General features: G+C 44.9%; 9 protein-coding genes across 9 annotated transcripts; 6 read left to right on the forward strand and 3 right to left on the reverse strand.

Annotated features, from left to right (window-relative positions):
- Window positions 1-349: 349 nt before the first annotated feature.
- VTP01DRAFT_9130 (uncharacterized protein) lies at window positions 350-2308 on the forward strand (the record flags this gene model as incomplete). Its single annotated transcript, XM_069388329.1, has 2 exons — window positions 350-2125; window positions 2189-2308. The coding sequence occupies 2 exons, from the start codon at window positions 350-352 to the stop codon at window positions 2306-2308; spliced, it is 1896 nt and encodes a 631-aa protein (XP_069240636.1).
- A 517-nt stretch (window positions 2309-2825) lies between these two features.
- Window positions 2826-4758, forward strand: VTP01DRAFT_9131 (uncharacterized protein; the record flags this gene model as incomplete). The annotated part of the gene is made up of 2 exons (XM_069388330.1): window positions 2826-4547; window positions 4615-4758. The coding sequence occupies 2 exons, from the start codon at window positions 2826-2828 to the stop codon at window positions 4756-4758; spliced, it is 1866 nt and encodes a 621-aa protein (XP_069240637.1).
- A 166-nt stretch (window positions 4759-4924) lies between these two features.
- Window positions 4925-6797, forward strand: VTP01DRAFT_9132 (uncharacterized protein; the record flags this gene model as incomplete). The annotated part of the gene is made up of 7 exons (XM_069388331.1): window positions 4925-5330; window positions 5395-5441; window positions 5510-6118; window positions 6200-6388; window positions 6454-6467; window positions 6532-6658; window positions 6729-6797. The coding sequence occupies 7 exons, from the start codon at window positions 4925-4927 to the stop codon at window positions 6795-6797; spliced, it is 1461 nt and encodes a 486-aa protein (XP_069240638.1).
- Window positions 6798-7358: 561 nt separating this feature from the next.
- On the reverse strand, window positions 7359-8267 carry VTP01DRAFT_9133 (uncharacterized protein; the record flags this gene model as incomplete). The annotated part of the gene is made up of 5 exons (XM_069388332.1): window positions 7359-7429; window positions 7494-7628; window positions 7683-7790; window positions 7856-8001; window positions 8077-8267. The coding sequence occupies 5 exons, from the start codon at window positions 8265-8267 to the stop codon at window positions 7359-7361; spliced, it is 651 nt and encodes a 216-aa protein (XP_069240639.1).
- Window positions 8268-8390: 123 nt separating this feature from the next.
- On the forward strand, window positions 8391-12434 carry VTP01DRAFT_9134 (uncharacterized protein; the record flags this gene model as incomplete). Its single annotated transcript, XM_069388333.1, has 16 exons — window positions 8391-8483; window positions 8546-8597; window positions 8683-8807; window positions 8876-9182; window positions 9249-9346; window positions 9416-9496; window positions 9557-9871; window positions 9933-10087; window positions 10145-10223; window positions 10283-10429; window positions 10488-10597; window positions 10653-10731; window positions 10790-11881; window positions 11935-12008; window positions 12075-12288; window positions 12351-12434. The coding sequence occupies 16 exons, from the start codon at window positions 8391-8393 to the stop codon at window positions 12432-12434; spliced, it is 3105 nt and encodes a 1034-aa protein (XP_069240640.1).
- A 116-nt stretch (window positions 12435-12550) lies between these two features.
- On the forward strand, window positions 12551-13181 carry VTP01DRAFT_9135 (uncharacterized protein; the record flags this gene model as incomplete). The annotated part of the gene is made up of 2 exons (XM_069388334.1): window positions 12551-12930; window positions 12986-13181. 2 exons carry the CDS (start codon window positions 12551-12553, stop codon window positions 13179-13181), a joined length of 576 nt encoding a protein of 191 aa, XP_069240641.1.
- Window positions 13182-13282: 101 nt separating this feature from the next.
- VTP01DRAFT_9136 (uncharacterized protein) lies at window positions 13283-15019 on the forward strand (the record flags this gene model as incomplete). The annotated part of the gene is made up of 4 exons (XM_069388335.1): window positions 13283-13772; window positions 13841-13885; window positions 13948-14110; window positions 14170-15019. 4 exons carry the CDS (start codon window positions 13283-13285, stop codon window positions 15017-15019), a joined length of 1548 nt encoding a protein of 515 aa, XP_069240642.1.
- Window positions 15020-15022: 3 nt separating this feature from the next.
- Window positions 15023-17027, reverse strand: VTP01DRAFT_9137 (uncharacterized protein; the record flags this gene model as incomplete). The annotated part of the gene is made up of 7 exons (XM_069388336.1): window positions 15023-15058; window positions 15126-15383; window positions 15456-15631; window positions 15690-15819; window positions 15889-15941; window positions 16012-16286; window positions 16924-17027. The coding sequence occupies 7 exons, from the start codon at window positions 17025-17027 to the stop codon at window positions 15023-15025; spliced, it is 1032 nt and encodes a 343-aa protein (XP_069240643.1).
- A 192-nt stretch (window positions 17028-17219) lies between these two features.
- Window positions 17220-18508, reverse strand: VTP01DRAFT_9138 (uncharacterized protein; the record flags this gene model as incomplete). Its single annotated transcript, XM_069388337.1, has 7 exons — window positions 17220-17450; window positions 17554-17627; window positions 17692-17788; window positions 17850-17860; window positions 17962-18035; window positions 18355-18400; window positions 18463-18508. The coding sequence occupies 7 exons, from the start codon at window positions 18506-18508 to the stop codon at window positions 17220-17222; spliced, it is 579 nt and encodes a 192-aa protein (XP_069240644.1).
- Window positions 18509-18886: the final 378 nt, after the last annotated feature.

An 18886-nucleotide genomic window follows, 5' to 3' on the forward strand; every position in this document is an offset into this window, starting at 1 on the left:
CAACAACCTTGTTCACGCGGCTTGGTGTCTCAATCAACATTAAATTATTCCTTGAAAACACACACGATTTAAGGAACTCCCACTTTTTTCATTTATCTATTTTATGGTCTATCGGAAAAGCTCGAGAAATGGCAATAAATAACCTTAGATAGAATATTTTTGACTACATAGCGTTGACCACACTTGTCCAAACGCCGAAAGAGCAAATCTGCTACTCGGCAAGAACGAATCAAGAATAAAATTGTACCGATTGTAGGAATACTATCATACATATCCAACGTGCCAGGCTTTCCATACATACTTTGTCTCTCTTCAATCCATCATTCTTCATTCTGCTGACAGGCTTACGATGATTGTATTCAAATCAACCGCCTTCTTCGCAACTTTGTGGTTACTACTGCAGTTGCAGAATCAAGGAGTAGCAACAACAGCCGTGACACGCAGGTTCGAGCTCAACATTACCAAGGCAATGGTCAATCCAGACTGCTACAACCAATCGTACTCGTATCCTGTCGTCAACGGGCAGTTTCCAGGTCCAACTATCCGCGTCATCCAAGGCGATTACGTCGAAGTTCTTGTGAGGAACCAAATGGTCGATGCATCAACCTCCATACACTTCCACGGCATCAGACAGTACGGCACAGTAGAATCAGACGGTGTCCCTTACTTGACACAGGCGCCCATTGCTCCTGGCGAGACCTTTCTCCACAGATTCCAAGTCATTAACCAGTCAGGCACATACTTTTATCACGCTCATATTGGTATGCAAGATGATTCGGTGCATGGAGCATTCATTGTGCACGAGGACGAGAGATCGATACCATGTGTGCAGCAGAAGGCACATCAAAGAGATAATGTAAATCTAAGCAGACGACCTCCTTACTCTGAGCAGCAGCAGCAATTAGCATTGCAGGATGGACCTTATATCTACCACGATGAGCGGACAGTGCAGCTTAGTGAATGGTGGCATACACCCCTGAAGGAGCGAGAAGAGTACTTTATGGGACCCTCCTATGTCTTTGACCCTGGATCTGCAAGCATCCTTATGAATGGGCGCACCGTCTTTGCTAGCAGCAATACCACTGCAGGCATCATTCCACAAAACAACGATACCAAATGTCCCGGGTTTACGACGTTGCAAGTGGAAAGGAACAAGACTTATCGGTTCAGAATCATTGGTGCTAATACTTTCCGCACCCTTGGTTTCAGCATTGCGAACCATATCCTGACTATCATAGAAGTGGATGGCGAGCTGGTCAAGCCCGTACAAACTGATCTTCTTGAAGTTGCTGCAGGCCAACGATTCTCCGTCCTAGTAACCACCTCGGGGAAAAACTCCAGCTATGTCATGGCAACCTCGTATCGGTTCAGAAATCGTGCTTCAGGATACACCGAGAATGGATATAGCTACTTGAAATATGTGGATGATAACGATCAGAACCAGTGTACTGGAGCTCCTCAACGTCAGACTTACACGCGTGACCTCGTCCGAAAGGATCTATTGACACCCATCCCTGCCGATTCGGAAAAGACTGATTGGATATGGCCTCAACTGTCATCTCTAAAACCCCACGACAAATATGTATTGAATGCACCTGCAGACAGGACAATCAAGTTACGAATTCAAACGCTCAAGAATGCCGATAACACGACGCGATACTACGTTAACGGGCGTCCACCTGTTAATTGGGAATCTCAGGGCGTCGTTTTGCACGATGTCTTGCAGCAGCAGCAATATCATCACCATGATTTCCATTCATATGTAATCTCTTCAAGGAGAGACTATCAGCAATTGACTGAGGGAGCAGATCATGCTGCTAGCTACAATGAGAAGCATCAGACATACCCTATCAAATATGGAGGAATTGTTGATCTTGTATTTCAAAATACATTACGTACTCCTACAGAATGCTTAACACATCCATGGCATACGCATGGACACTCACATCACTTGCTTGCAACGGGTCCAGGCGAGTATGTCCACGAGAAACACGGAAATATACGCAACATGCCCCAGCCAGTCTACAAGGACGTTTCAATGGCGTATCCAGCCATTCCTCAGGATCCCTCGCTCGGAGGAGAAGATGGTCTAGGTTGCGGGTGGGCTAAAGTACGGATATTGGCTGTAAGTAGCAGTAGTAACAGAATTTAGGGACTGATGTACATGTATTGACCAACTTGTTCTCAGGATAACCCTGGTGTTTGGGCTGTACATTGCCATATAACAGCACACATGATGATGGGGAAGATAATCGCTCTAGAAGAAGCCCCGGAACTTATACGGAGTCATCGTCTCCGTAGCAAGTAACAGTAGTATTGCTATGTATATCATATAAAGTTTGCACGTTCCCTCTCTCTGTGCTGAGCATTATGTACATATTCAAAGGGGTTTCAGCATTGCTTCGAGAAAACCTTGCTCCTGCATTCAAAAAGGAACAGACGTTCACTCTCCACTATGCTGTGGGGGACACAAGTATGTATCTAGTTTCTCCAACACAAAATCAACAAGCCAGCGTTGATAACTTGAGTTTTCAATCAATATCGAGCTACCAAGAAAACCGAAACTTGTCTGGAAATTGCCTAAAAATACGCGCAAAGCACTGTTCAGTTTTGTTGGTGCACATTCCTGGTTACAAGCTGGCACTTTTCCGGTTTACACGCAGCCAAATGTTGTCATGCATATTTTATGAGTAGCACGCAGTCAAGGGCCTTGGTACAGGACGTTTAACAGAAATAAAAAGGCTACACCCTCTACCGGATCATTTCACAACCCCTCCTCACTCTATCTCCAGTTACAGCATATCCCTGTACACTCCTGCTGCCTAATGGTGCTATTCTCAAGGGCATCCTGGCTGACCATCGCTTTTACGTTGCTGGCAATTTGTTATCATGGCATATCGGCTGCGACGCGCAGATTTGAACTCGATATTACCATGCAAATGCTAAATCCGGATTGTTTTAATAAGTCGTATGCGACGCCTGTCGTCAATGGCCAGTTTCCAGGTCCAACTATCCGTGTAGTCCAAGGTGATTACGTCGAGGTGCTCGTGAGGAACCAAATGACCGATAGACCTACGACGGTTCACTTTCATGGTATCAGACAGTACGGCTCAGTCAATGCGGACGGCGTACCTTATGTGACCCAAGCACCCATTCCCCCTGGTGAATCATATTTGCATCGCTTCCGAGTTATCAACCAGTCGGGCACGTACTTTTATCATGCACATGTTGGTATGCAAGCTGATACCTTGCATGGTGCTTTTATCGTACACGAGGATGAAGACTCCATACCACTCGATGATGGTTCCCTTCAGGAGAGACATGGTTATCCACACAAACATCATCATCATCATCTTCTTCACTATCACTATCCGTTTGATCATCTTCGGAAACTTCGCGACGGGCCTTATATCTACGATGAAGAGCGGACAATACAACTGACTGAATGGTGGCACTATTCCTTGGATCAGCGGGAAGAATTACTGCTAGGTCCACAATCAGCAAGCATCCTTTTCAACGGCCATACTGTGTTTAATGCAAATAGCAGCAATCAGAACGATTTGACCTGCCCCGGATTCACAACATTTCAAGTGGAAGAAGACAAGACATATCGATTCAGAATCATTGGTGGCAATACTTTTCTCATACTGGGTCTCAGCTTCATGGACCATCCAATGACTATCATTGAAGTCGACGGCGAGCTTGTGGAACCATATCAAGTCGATACTCTCGAAGTCGCTCCCGCTCAACGCTTCTCTGTGCTCATACACACCAAGAAACGATTGCGACAGTCTTCTGAAAACCCCAGATTTGTCATTGCAACGACATACCGCTGGCGAACCGTAGGTGAGGGATACACCGATAACGGTTATGGTTACTTGGAGTATGTAGACAAAAGCGAAAGAAGACAACGCACATCCGACGCAGAGTACTTTACTCGAGCACCCATTGCTAAGAATCAGTTGGCGCCTCTCCCTGCGAACACCGATGTAGTCGACTGGATCTGGCCAGAACTTGCACCTGTGCGGCCCCACGAATACCATCACGTTTTGCACAGACAAGCCGACAGAACGATCAAGATACGTCCTCTGGAAGTCGTTGGACAGAACGGCACGACGGGCGATGTATACTATATCAATGGCCGGCCACCGTTAGATATAGCACCTTCAGTTCTATTACACGAATATGAGCAATCTCCTGTCGACTTTGTGGCTGATACTAGGCAAATGGAGCCAGACGGATTCAACCCTGTACATCAGACGTTCCCCATCCAGTACGGAGATATCGTTGATATCGTGCTCCAGAATACCATGGTCGCCGCTGCGAATAACTGCTTCCCGCATCCTTGGCATACACATGGCCATTCTCACTACATGATTGCAACTGGATCGGGCGAGTACAATCATCAAGTGCACCAGGATATCCGTAACATTCCTCGACCGGTTTACAAGGATGTGTCCACGGTGTATCCGTCCACTCCTGAAGATCCAGCCTTGCGAGGCGCTGATGGTATGGGCTGTGGCTGGATCAAGATACGGCTGGTAGCTGTAAGTTATTTACGCATGCAATCGTCATTTTGTACAGCCGTAGCTAACTTGTTTACATAAATGCTAGGACAATCCGGGCTTCTGGTTAGTGCACTGTCATATAGTTCTGCACATGATAGAAGGCAAAATGTTTGTGTTGGAGGAGGCGCCAGAGCATATAGAAGGTCATAGTTTGTATCGTCAGAGGCAACAACAAAATGCACTGCCCTAATTCTCTGCAAGAGTAAAAAAAGAAGATGAAGGAGAACAGAGAGAAATGCGGGGGTGGATCGTCCCAGAAAAAACGAACGTCATTGCCTTTTTCGGCTTTTTCATGCGCTTGAGGGAACCGCCGAACATATACACAGCACAACTTCATGGCCCCCGTCGATTATTAAATGACTTTGCCTAAAGCAACAGAATTTTATCTGTCAGAGACGCCTCACGAGCGAGAGCGCCGCATACGTGAACTTTTCGATACCCTTGATCGCAGCAAGACCGGGCATTTAGACAGCGATGCTATTCGAAAAGGTTTCACGCAAATGACACACCTGCCTGCACGTGTAAAGTATGTCCATGAGCTGCTAGAAAGGTGTGATACTAGCAAGGACGGACTGGTCGACTATGAAGAGTTTCGGTCCTACGTAAACGATAAGGAGCGTGAGCTGTGGCAGCTGTTCAAGGGACTTGACCGCAGCGGCGACGGCAGGCTCTCACCGGACGACCTTGAAGTAGCGTTGAAGAAATCCGGCATAGAGATCACAAAGGACGAGTTTACGGATTTCATGCAGCTTATGGATCTAGGTATATTGGCATTTATCCACGGATGTGGCAATTAGCCGGGCGCTGATATGCCCATTCTCACTAGACGGCAACGGGGTTATTGACTTTACCGAATTTAAAAACTTTTTGCTGGCAAGTCCAAGTTCGTTGACTATCTTTACACGTAATATATTTACCGAGAGATATCCATCTGTTTACAGCTGCTTCCGCAAACCAACATGAGCGAAGTATATCGATATTACCAGACATCAACGCAGTTAACGCAGGATGCGGAGGTGATCATACCGCCGACGGACGAAACTGCAAGCCATGCTCTAGGATACCTGCTGGCAGGTGGTTTAGCTGGGGCGTGTTCGCGCACTTGCACTGCACCTTTTGATCGTCTTAAAGTCTATCTTATCACTCGCGGAGGTGAAAAGCCCATGACTCTCAAGGATGCTGTCAAGGAGATATACAGACAAGGCGGATGGAGAGGATTCTTTGTTGGCAACGGGCTCAACGTCATGAAAATTGTGCCAGAATCTGCCATCAAATTTTACTCGTACGAGACCTGCAAAAGCATCGTTGCAGCGGCTCTCCAATGTGAAGACAAGGATTCCATACCGACGAGCGCGCGGTTTCTCTCAGGAGGCATAGCGGGCATGTGCGCGCAGTTTTCCATTTATCCTGTAGAGACACTCAAAACAAGAGTCATGTCTATCCAGCGTCAGCAGCAGCAGCAGCAAGGAAGCCGCGCAGGATCCATCATCATAGACACTGCAAAAGCTATGTACATGCGTGCCGGTATCCGCGCATTCTGGCCCGGTTTGGTATGTGAAGTACCTTTTATTTCCCGCAACGCAACTGCTGACAGAGTATGAACCTTTCTTATTTATATCGCAAAATAACAGGCACTTGGGTTGATTGGCGTATTCCCTTATCAAGCAACTGATCTCGGTATCTACGAGACACTCAAGTTTGCATATTTAAATTACATAGAAGATCACGGCAACGGAAAGCATCAACCGAGCGTCTTTATCTTGTGGGGATGTGGTATGCTAAGTGGGTCTATTGGAGCCACAAGCGTGTATCCATTGAATGTAAGCCATCCAAGGTGGTGTCCGTAAGCTTCATTATTGCATGACTAACACAGCTTGATATTTAGGTTATCAGGACGAGGTAGTTTGATAAATCGACTGTGCTGGAAGCAAATGCAAGTCATAACCTCCTTCTTGTTTTATAGACTCCAAGCTCAGGGCACTGAAGCACATCCAGCATACTACAAGAGCCCTTGGGACGCTGTAAGCGTAACCTACCAGACAAGCGGATGGCGAGGATTTTACAAAGGGCTTGGTCCAACATTGCTAAAGGTAACAGAGATTTAAAAGCGTGCGTTGTAAGAATACAATGCAGCAGATAACTTACGTTTTCCTTGTCAAGGTCGTTCCGGCTGTCAGTATCAGTTATGTAACATACGAATGGACAAAGCAGCAGCTGGGCATTGCATAGAGTTTACTCCTCCATTTTCTTTTGTAATCGCTAATCTTATCTTATGTTTGTCTCATTTACACGTTGTCCTTTGTATACATGTTCATCATTTCACTCGTATGGAATATTGCATAGTCGTGTATTGTAGTGATTGGGATGTGTTTTGTGATATCACCGCACTCTGAGCACCATCATATTATTTTCAGGCGCTTATTTGAAGATATTTCTATCGCGAATCTCATGTACTGAAATATGCTTCCTGATAAAGTTACCAAAGTTCAATGCAGGCCTAGTACGTTTTAAAATACTTTGTAGTTCTTCGTTCTGCCCAAACTTATAGCAACTTGAACTTGTCAATCAAAATCGTCATGGAAAACAACGTCGTTGCAAGTATAGATTACACTGACTGGTTGCAATAGTCTGTGACAGGAATGCGCTCGTACACTTTGATGTTTGTAGTGAAAACACCCAATGTAAAAGGTAAAATACTGTGTGCTTCTATTCCATTGAACGTAATTGCACATGAATTTTGGTGCTCTTAGACTTTAGGGTATAATACATCGAAATCTGGAACAATCGTTGCTACTTTGATGCAGTATCTTTACTTTTACCGCATGATGTGCAATCAGAAGGAACTTCCCATGCGATGATTTCTAACAATCGACAATAAGCACTGAGTGATCAACACCAGCAAATTTTGTATTCATCTTCACGCACCTCGAAAAGTGAAAGATACCCTTCGATCTCTTTCAATCGTTTCACCATTCGGTAAAGTTTCGACCAGATCTTTGGATATGGAATGTTTATACTTGTATCTGCAATCTTCGCTCATTACTAGCATCGATCGACGAGCTAATATGCAACCATGTGAGAACATGTGCGGGTATGTTGGATTAAGCAACTTACGTAAGCAAATGTCACTGCTTTCTTCTGTTTCTACATGCGTAAATTTCATGATGCATGGAGACAGAAGAGATAGCGAGAGGATGACTGGTCCAAACAGAGCTGGCGCATCTTGAATACATAAAGGTGAATACACATTGTAGTAGATGAAACTATCAGATTGATATTTGTGTTACCAGTGTGAGGCATGATGCCTTGACCAGCATTGTACTCATTGACCAAGAGATGATTCGGGGTGTTTGGCATTAAATGCATATCCATGATACGATCTACCAGCGGGTTCGCAAACTCTGGAAAAGGACCGAGATCTTCCAGCACTTTTCTGCATTTATCCATTTGCGTTATTTCTGATACCATTCGTTTTGCAAAATATGTATATGTGGGATTGAAATCAAACCTGTAGCGGTAACTAAACAAATGCCCGTATTGTTGCGTACGACGCTTGAGCTCAGGGTTGGGAGGGATACCGAGACCGGCCCACTGCTTCTGGTCAACCGCTTCAACGAGACTCGCTTCCTCTTCAGGGGTAACGAATTCTTCTATCAAGGTCAAACCAGGAATTTGGTCGTTGTAGTTGATTATTTGCATTTGGGATGAAGGTGGAAAAGAGCGAAAAAAATAATCTGCCGCCCGAAATTTGCCTTCTTTTTTCGTGGCCGCACAACACTTGCCCCGCTGCGGATTTCATGCTCGATCTTCGAACAAGCAGACATGTCGCTCGCTCAATGGAGACAATTTAACTTTTTCGATAAGCACCAAGCGCTCGACCCCGAGGACAAGAATAAATCCCCGGCAGTCTTTGACGTACGTCTTGCATTCTGTACCCTGATTACCATTGCAGTACCTGATGTCTAGCTACCTCCTAGAAACAAGATATTTCAGTGTACGCGAGCGGACGTGGCCACATTGTGCTGGCAGATATCCTTTTCTTTTTACTTTAGAGATCGATGAAAAATAATTTGTATCAGCTCAACATCTATACCCTTGACGGTTTCATGTTTACATCTTACAGGGCATGTATATATTTGCGACAGAAGCTTCAAGACGAGATCATTTCTTGCCTATGAGGGCGGACGCGTAACGCACATCAAGCAATTGCGACAAAGGAACGTCCTGATTACAGTGGGGGTACGTGCTAAGCGGTGCAATGTGATATGGACCTTAATCGCTCATCACACACACGTAATTTGATTTAGGAAGAAGATGGTGGAGTTCCTACCGTGAAATTCTGGGATTTGGACACAGCAGAGCAGCGAAACAAACTAGGAGGAGACGACCAGCACGACCAACAACAGCAGACGATATCACCGACATGTACACGTACTATCAAAATCCAGCACGGTGGAAAACCATACCCAGTCTCAACATTTGCCGTGCTGGAAAATATGTCACAACTTGCTATCGGTCTAGCAAATGGTGTCGTTATATTGATACGGGGAGATCTCTTCAAGGATCGCACAACAAAGCAGAAAGTCATTTACGAAGGACAGGAGCCCATCACAGGCATGTTTAAATTTTGCAGATAATCGCTTGGAGAAAATTCTGGCTAACACTGCATTTTGAGAGCAGGACTCGGATTTCGAGAGCAGACTAAATCGACTATCTTGTTTATTGTTACTACGAGTAGCATCATGTCTTATAATACCACGGCCAGCAAACCCACAGTGGTAAGTTATCGGATACCTTTATCGTAACTGGATCTAGAAACATTTCATCGCCAACATGGAACACGATAGACGACTCTGGATGAGCAAGGGTGTGGCCTCGGATGTGCTGTAATGAATGATACCCAAGAAATGATTATCGGCAGAGATGAGGTAAAGATTTGTACATAGGTACTTTATGCCACTAGTTTTGCTTATATTTATTTTTCATAGGCAATGTATTTTTATGATTCGACAGGACGGGGGCAGTGCTTTGCATACGATACACCGAAATCATCTTTGACATGGTTCAAATCGAATTATTTGGTTATCGTTTCGCCACCAGTTATCACTTCCACCAACTTGTCGTCTGCAGCAAGGTCATCCCTTTCATTCGGATCACGACGAGGCGGCATGAGTGAACTGACCAAAGTCACTATATTTGATACTGTCAACAAATTTGTAGCCTATGTTGGAACGTTTGTTGGTGGTGTTCGAGGTGTATTTTGCGAATGGAACTCAGTGTGGATCGCTGGCATGGACGGCAAGGTAAATATGTTATCATAGAAAGAGAAAGGACATATTGCTCACCAGTAAAACTCCAATTCAGCTGTATCATTTGGATGAAAAAGATACACCTACAAAGCTGGAAATATTGTTCAAGCTCAACTTATATATGCTTGCTATCAACTTGGCACACATGCAAAAATACGATGATGCGAGTATTGCCGAAATATTTAAGAAATATGGCGACCATCTTTACTCGTAAGTACAGAAAAAGAGAATAGGCGAGATATATTTCTTTACTTAAGTTGCCAATAGAAAGGGCGATTACGACGGGGCCATGGACCAATACATACGCACTATTGGTCAATTAGAGCCTTCCTATGTTATCAGAAAGGTAAAGCAAATATGCAGTGTTGACCTTGTGTATTTCATATGCTAATTAATTGCAAAAAGTACTTGGATGCACAAAGAATATACAACTTGACCAACTACTTGCAAGAACTCCATTCAAAGGGTCTAGCTAATGCAGATCATACAACCCTTTTACTTAATTGCTATACCAAGCTCAAGGACGTTTCACGCCTTGACCATTTCATCAAGGTTGGCAAGCTTGAAATATCATAACATGCCCTACGGTGTCTTTCTAACAATGATATAGACGGACGCCGACTTGAATTTTGATTTGGAAACTGCAATAAGTGTTTGTCGTCAAGCAGGCTACTACGAGCATGCAGTTTACCTGGCCGAAAATTTCAAAGAACATGATCTGTATGTTTCCTGAAATGCAGCCAAGGATATGCTGACTGAATTGGACCGAACATAGGTATCTGGATATAGTTATCGAAGATATGCGAGAATATCAAAAAGCATTGAACTACATACGAAAGCTGACACCAAACGAGGTAAATCAATAGAGAAATGCCATGCCAAAATAAACTCAAGTGTACTCACACCGTGCAGGCGGACAAGAATTTGCAAAAATATAGCAAGACTTTGCTGACACATTTACCGGAGCAAACGACGCAGCTGCTTATCGATTTGTGCACTGGCGCCCTTGTTTCAAAGTCGCCGGCACCAGAGCAGGCATCATCTCCAACGCCTTCCGCTAAGAATAGAACATATGCTCTGCAATCCTTGTCAGCACTACCCTTTGCAAGCACGCCTGGCAACTCATCACCTGTGTCGGAAATAAGTGGCCGGTTGCAAGATACCACATTGAGCGACCGCCATGCAAAGACTACGAGTAGCGACGGTCTGCCATATACTCTTCCTTCAGCTCGGACGTTCATGCCATCATTTGTTGATCGACCAGACTGTCTAGTACAACTTCTCGAGCGTGTCTACGAGAAACGATGGGCATCACCTTCACCAAGCGAAAAAGCTGTAAGCGACGCAGCATCCGTTCGTAGTTACGGCACACGAGACGAACGAAACAACCATCAAGCTGCAAGCGAAGGTCCGACCTTATCACCACAAGAGCGTGAAGAGCGTAAAGCTATATGGAACACGCTTCTGGAACTGTACTTGATGGATGAACAATCTCTTGCAGCTGGCTCACCTGCCTCCCGTGCAGACCCGATGAACGACCGAGAGCGTCAGAAGCGCCGCAAGAATTTCCGTGTCAAGGCTCTTTCGCTGCTCAAGGACGATGCTATTCAGTATGACAGTAACCAGGCCTTGATGCTTTGTCAACTTAAGCAATTTGACGAAGGCATTGTGTATTTGTATGAAAAGAAGGGCATGTACAACGACATATTACGATTCTGGATGGACAAGGAAGAAACAGATCGAGTGATTGAGGCTGTGCGCAAATATGGGCCAAAAGATCCATCGCTGTATCCTATGGTTCTGACCTACTTCTCGTCAAGCCCTGATATTCTATCTAAATCCACCCCAGAACTCCTATCAGTACTAAATCACATTGACTCTGAAGATCTTCTTCCCCCTATTCAAGTCGTACAGGCTCTTTCGCGAAGTAACGTCGCTACAATCGGATTGATCAAAAGATATATTGGCAATAAGATAGAGCAAGAAAATCAGGAACTGAAACAGGTAAGTATATTATATTGGCAATATCTAGAATAGTTACTAACTTGATCCGCTAGAACGAAGAATTAATTGAGAGCTACCGAGATGAAACACGGAGACGGCGCAACGAAATTGAAGAATTGCAAACAAGGTTGGTGTCTTGCCTTTCAAATTATGTTTGTAATCAATGCTGATATTGATATCTTGTCATCAATAGTGCTCGTATATTCCAAGTCCAGAAATGTAGTGGCTGCGATGGCATGCTGGATCTTCCAGCAGTGCATTTCTTATGCCGTCACTCGTATCATCAACGATGTCTCGGTGAAAATGACTGGGAATGCCCTCAGTGCGCTGTGCAGCATAGGATGATCTCAGAGATTCGGCGCACGCAAGAAGCAAACGCTGATCGTCACGATCTTTTCTTGGAACAGGTGAGGATATTACGGAATATTCATCACTTGTATTTTGCTAACTAGAAAACTTCTGCACAAAGCTCGAGAGCGAAGAAGATGGATTTTCTGTCATTGCAGATTACTTTTCAAAGAATACCATGACGTTTGCAAAGATTATCGAATAATAAACCACCTATTTAGCCTTGCATCGATTTCGTCCGTACCTGAAAAATGCCGAAATGGAGTCTCTGACTTTTGATTTGTGGCACATCAAACATTTTTTCTTTTCCTTCGCCTTACAATGAGCATGTCAGACAGTTCTTCCGATTCCGAGCGATCAGTACCTGCCATGGGACGTGATCTCCCCAACATTCTCGTAACAGGCACACCTGGTACTGGCAAGACCACAACAAGTGAAATGATCGCTAGTGTAACCGGTCTTGATCACATTAACGTTGGCGATCTTGTTCGCACCAAGCAGCTTCACGAAGGTTACCTCCAAGAGTTCGATACCCATATTTTAGACGAAGACAAGCTCTTGGATGAGATGGAGGATATGGTGAAAGACGGCGGCAAAGTTGTTGATTTCCATACATGCGAGATTTTTCCAGAGCGGTGGTTCGATCTCGTATTGGTGTTGCGGGCCAACACTGAGCCGCTCTATGACCGTATGGTAAAGAGGTAAGAAAGGAATGGAGGAAAGAGAGGAGAGAGAATTCTGACAGATTTGCGACAGAGGATACAATCAACGAAAAATTCAAGAGAACATTGAGTGCGAAATCATGCAAGTGGTTCTGGAAACAGCCCGGGAGTCGTACGCCCAAGAGATCGTTATCGAGTTACCGAGCAACACTGTAGAAGATATGGAAAGCAACGTCGATCGTGTACGGCAATGGCTTGAGGCATGGAAAGCACAGAACGGAAAGCAGTAAATCAAATTTTGTTGTAACAATAAAGCATCGTTTGCCCCATTTTTGTGTCTGTCTGTTCCTGAAAACTTTGTTGCTGCCCTTTTTCCGCCCTCTCTTTTTTCATGCGACGTCTGAGCACGTCAAGGTCTGCAGGACCAGACCTGATACCACAGCGGCGAGTCCACTACAAACACAAACGACAACGTTCAAGCAGTAGTCGAACAGCAGCCTATACTCTCGCTCCGTCGTGGACGATAATAGTGATCGGCATCTTGGTCTTTGCGTGCTTGTGGTTCGCGATCCCGAGTGAGCCAAAGATCAGACGAGTGCAGCTACGTGATCAACCGGCATACGATGGTCTCGCTAGACAGTGTCAAGCGAGACTGTGCAACGCAGCAGGCGAATGCTCGGGATGGAGCGTGCATCACGAACATGACAGCAGCTCGTTGCTCAGATCGAAAGGGCTGTATCAAAACCTCGCGGCAATCGATGTCGATTTGGGCTGTCAAGTGCTCCTTAAGACTAGCCAGGGCGAATGGATGACGATATCACAGGGCCATACAGATTGCAGACAACAGCAATGCCAGGATATTACAGAGATAGATTTGCACGGTAAAATATATAAGCATACAGAACGACGACGAAGCTAAAGCGCATGTTGACATGTCTTCCCGGAACAGGCGATTTATACATTCTAGCTAGTCAATTGAAAAATCTCGTGGATGGCAAGTAAAAAGTATGTAATCAATCAATAACCTATAAGCTCACGTTGTGTTTGATGATACAGATCCCTCGTTTGCTAATCGTGAAGTGATGGTCGCCTTTCCGAGCAGCCTTGAAGTGGAAACAGATACGTTCGATATCACACTTATATCACAATTCTCTGTCAATAGATTGGATACATTTGCTCAGGTTATCAACACCTGGGAGGGACCGATATCTATTGCCATGTGAGTAAATGAAAATTTGTGATATGCGTATCGAAACTGATCGCACGGCGCACGCAAAGGTATTTAACGCAAATAGAAGATATCTACAAACTAAGAAGCTATTTTGCGAATCCTGCCAACCTACTTTTATATCAACGTGCCAGCGTCGTCGTCCTGAAACCAGATTACAGCAATCCTGATCGATTAAAATACCCAATCAATCACCTTCGCAACCTCGCCACATCGCTCTCTACAACATCGCACATATTTGTCATGGATGCCGACTTTATGCCTTCTGCAGGCATGTACAAGCATGCCAAAGCGCATTTATTGCAGCTAGCAGATTCTCAGACGGCCGTTGTTATCCCATGCTTTGCTATCCGTGAATCTCACGCGAATGAACCGCTGCCAAATACGGTCGCAGAACTGAAACAGCTTTTACGAGCTAATATCGCATACATTACTGACCCGGGAGCCGGCCACGGCCCAACGCTGGCCGCATCCATGATGGGTTCTAAGAACAACGACGACGACGATTCAAGTGACTTGACGTACGAAGTCTGCTACGAGTCTCAGTGGGAACCTTACTACATTCTATCACGGCAACATGCGCCATTCTACGATGCGAGGTTCAAGAACCAAGGTGGCGACAAGCAGTCGCATGCACTCCAGTTGAACGCGATGGGGTACCGGTTTCTAGTCAGTCTACAAACTTTTATTGTGCACAAGGATCATTCAAAAATGGTGTGGCCGGGCGGCGGATTCAGCGAGTCGCAGAAAGCCGCGACGAGCTGGAGTTACTTTGAAGAGTTTATGCGGGAAATGGAGGCGTTGTATGGTTCGAATGTGCGCTGGCCGCGAGGTTGCCGTGCAAATGCGATTGGATGGCAAATTCAACAGCGCGCTTTGCTGGGTATCGTTGCTGTTTAGAATTCAAAAGATGTGGCGTTCTGGTCGAAACCTCCCAGACTGCCGAGATCCCACTAAAACTCATGTTGTTAATTCTCTGCTCTTCCCACCGCAGAATCCAACTTACATTATCTTCTATGGTTCGCAACAATGAATAATGATTGTAATACTTGTCATTTTCGCGTGCAGTAGATGACCACTTGATATCAGGTCCAAATACGACCGTGTATACGCGATTTTGGTCGGTGTTGCTGTCATCTTCGTCAAATGTAACGACGAACAGTGTGTTCTTTGTAAAAGCTGGGCTGGACATCCGTAAATCCAAGAACCGTCTCAGCCATTGCGACGCATAAGAGACGTCTGTGTCATGTCCGTCATTCTTGATCTACGGTTTTTTTTTTATCGGTTGATAATGTCGATGTGAAAAGAGAGATAAATGTCTTCTTGTTCTTCTTACGTCAGGTGTATAAAATACATATTGAGGAACCATGTCGGACACAATGTCTCTGTCGAGCTGGATGCTGTTGACGATCTTGCTGCAACGTCGCCAATCATTCTGGATGTTTCTAAACGAAATAAATGGGTTGTGCTTGCGAACGTAACCGCTGATGCGCATCTTTCTATTGCATCCACCTGCGTTTATGCAAGTTGTGAGTACTAGTCAGCCACCAAACAGGTTCATGCAACTTACCGGTATATTGCTCTTGATATGATTTCCATGTGATGCCCTTGGCTTCCAAGAGATCAATTACATTCTTGCGATCAATGTTGGATTCAGCGTCCTCGTCGGCTCCATCAGTGGAGCCGCTTATCATTGCAATCTGATTTAATAATTGTTCAGAAAAATATTGCAAAGACGAAAAAATTATGTGATCTGCCTGGCAACTTACATAGTTTGGCTGAGAGGGATGCGTCACTCCGTGATAGTTGGTGAGCACACGGCCTTGATAATTCCAAGGCTATCGGTTAGTATAAATGTATCCAGATATCTATTCTCCTTTACATTTCTTTACCATTATACATGGTTGCCAATGAGCTGAAGATTTTGTCGCGAACAACTTGTTCGTAATCCTTATTTTCAAAGACGACGGTGACGATGCGATCAAAGTGCTTGCCCTTGACAAACTGAGGAATCGGTAGTCTTGCAGCGGTCTGATGACTTGTTTCTATTGCCGCTGCTGTGGCCGTTTGTTGAGTGAAGAGAATTAGCGTTGAAATGACCAACAGAGTGACAAGAGAGTAGCAAAGTGACATGGATTCAAGTTGTGTCAACGGTTGCGATGTGAACCTGAAGATGACATCTTTATATATTTAGCGGCTGCTATATGGAGTGATCGAAAGTTTGCAACAACGCTCTATTGATCTTCTTTGTTGGTTGCATTAGGAAATTAACCTAGCACATTTGAAATACATATGTAGCTAGGCATTAGGCTGCACGGGCGCTGCTCCAGGATCTTTGGTAACCTGAATAAGACAAGAGCAAGGGACGAAGGGGAGGGAAGCAGGAGTGTAACGGAGACAGAGCGGCAACTTTGCTATCTCTTTTGAGTCTGTAAATGCAGCAGCAAATGTAATCACTCAGACTTCATTTATATTGTACCAACAATTTTGGAACCAATGTCTTTTTTCTCATTCATAGAACTCTGTGGCGATCGACAGAAGAAGAAACCGTGGGCAAACAGCCTTGAACGTTGGCATTTAGGAACTGGATTTTGCCGATGCCGCGTTGCTTCTTGCGATCTGTCTAGAATTCGACCAGCGGGCATTCCCCATATTATAACACTCAGTTCATCAATGACGGGACTACTAAATTTGTTGCAAGATGTACAGCGTATTTTGAATACTAAGAACGATCTACTAGGTATAAAGTACAGGTTTAGAGCAATTGCACGATTAAAAAATGCAATCAAACAAAAATCGCTTACAGGTACATCCAAAGCGGTGGTGGATTGGGCTGTCTACCTCCCAGAATAAGCTCTCTCTGAATAACAAACAGTGGAACCTGTCGTAATTGAAACTGGGACGGCATCGAGATTATCAAGATCGAGCGCACCCACGTGACCTAACGTGCTTGTTCAGTTATTGCGAACATGCAAAATGCGGGGTTAACAGATGAGAGAACGGATGTACGGATGGCATTGTAAAGTATGTAGATGACAATAAAAAAGTTGATAATCAATCCGATATACATATTCATTAAAAACGGTATGGATACAACGGCTTATTGCAAAAGACGATACAAAGTGGAACCGGTCATACCGAGAAGGCCCAACATGGCAATGTAAGCAAACACACCACGCATGCGCTTGGAAGGATCGCCGGTTAAGTATCCAGATGAGAAAAAGAAGCGGCCGAGGATCCAGACACCACCAGAAACACTGGCTGCGATTGGGTGGCGGATACCGCCGATCAAAAGGAACGTGCTGTAGACAGGGAAGATCTCGAGCGTGTTCTGCGTAACCATGCTGTCAGTCAGTCGTCGCTGTGCTAAAAATGGAAACTCTCCCCCCGCGCCTCCCTAAGGAGCTGTCAAAGTTTAATTTATTCTCTTGTACCTGGTGGACACGCTGAGCACAATTGAAAAGGTTCTTGTTTGCATCCTTTTCGGCCTCGGCCTTGTCAGCGTAGGCTTGTTTGTATGCATTTAGTCAGAACCCAAAAGTTTGTCTTCTACTTGTCCGCCTTCTTCTTACCGTAGGGATACGGCACACCGGCAGCGCGCCGGTACTTGCCCGTCTGTGCTCCCAAGCCGAACACAAAGAGCGCGCTTGCGGCGAGCGTTGTAAGGACCTATGCACATCATCGTTTGTTAACTCTTGTGAAAATTAAAACTACTTTGTAGCAACCGTACGTAGCCGTATTCTGATGGAATAGTAATGGCGACCATATTCAACAACAAGATTTTTGAAAGCAGTACTTAATTTTGGAAGGCTGGCAGTTTTTATTGTTCTAGTCAAACATACTGCTTGCGTAAGCCTTCGTCGACTTTTCAAATTCAGATAATGCGAGTACACCGTTGCTGGCGTCATTCTGTGTACTTTATGGGTAGTAAACGTAAGCACTAGGGAGCGAAAAGGACATGAAATTCCCTTTGCGGTGCTTTTTCCTCTCTAATTGACTGCGTATATGTCATTTTCATTAAAAATTTCGAGAATTCTTCCCTGAGTCCGCAATTCAACTTTGGCCGTGAATGGCAACAGCCCAGCCCTCAAAAAGTCACACTATGGCTACAGCACACACGCATACCCAGTATGTATTTTTGCTGCTACACAAATGGTCACGACGACGTGGTGTGCTCACCGTGACAGAAGCTCTAAAGATACAATTCTTCCTGAATGCGAATATGATACTTTTACCTCTCCAGGGAGTATACGACCTTGTCTGAAACGAGATATTCCAGAACTATTTTCTCAGATTTCTGTAAGATCATGTTTCCCTTAGTTGTGCATATGTATACTACATACTTTGGTGTCGACGATGCCGCCAAGATATCAGAATCTCGGTCATCATCGCGACGAGTGGAAGAAATAGCTCATCCACAGCATCAGCAGAGCATGCATGTATGTGTCTTTATATTCTATGCGTCATACAGTATATGAAGGGCAATATTTGTAAACACTGTCTGCATACGCACTGGGATGATCTGTGCCCGCATATGTTTACGCATCTACATATACTCGGACACATAATGCACACTGCTGCTGTTACAGGAGGTAAACTTGAAAGTGCACCGTACAAACCTTATCACGGAAGCACCATGCCGGCCTGCGACCGCACCCGGACTTGTCTTTTTTTGGTGCGTCAAGTACGTTAAACACAGCTGCATGTCTCGAAACAGCACAAGTTCGCAGCGTGGCAAAGGACAAAAAAAGATTAAATGTATGTATG

Source organism: Rhizomucor pusillus (genome assembly GCF_041956525.1).
Source record: "Rhizomucor pusillus strain CBS 183.67 unplaced genomic scaffold VTP01scaffold_6, whole genome shotgun sequence".
In the NCBI taxonomy this organism is placed as follows: Eukaryota; Fungi; Mucoromycota; class Mucoromycetes; order Mucorales; family Lichtheimiaceae; genus Rhizomucor; species Rhizomucor pusillus.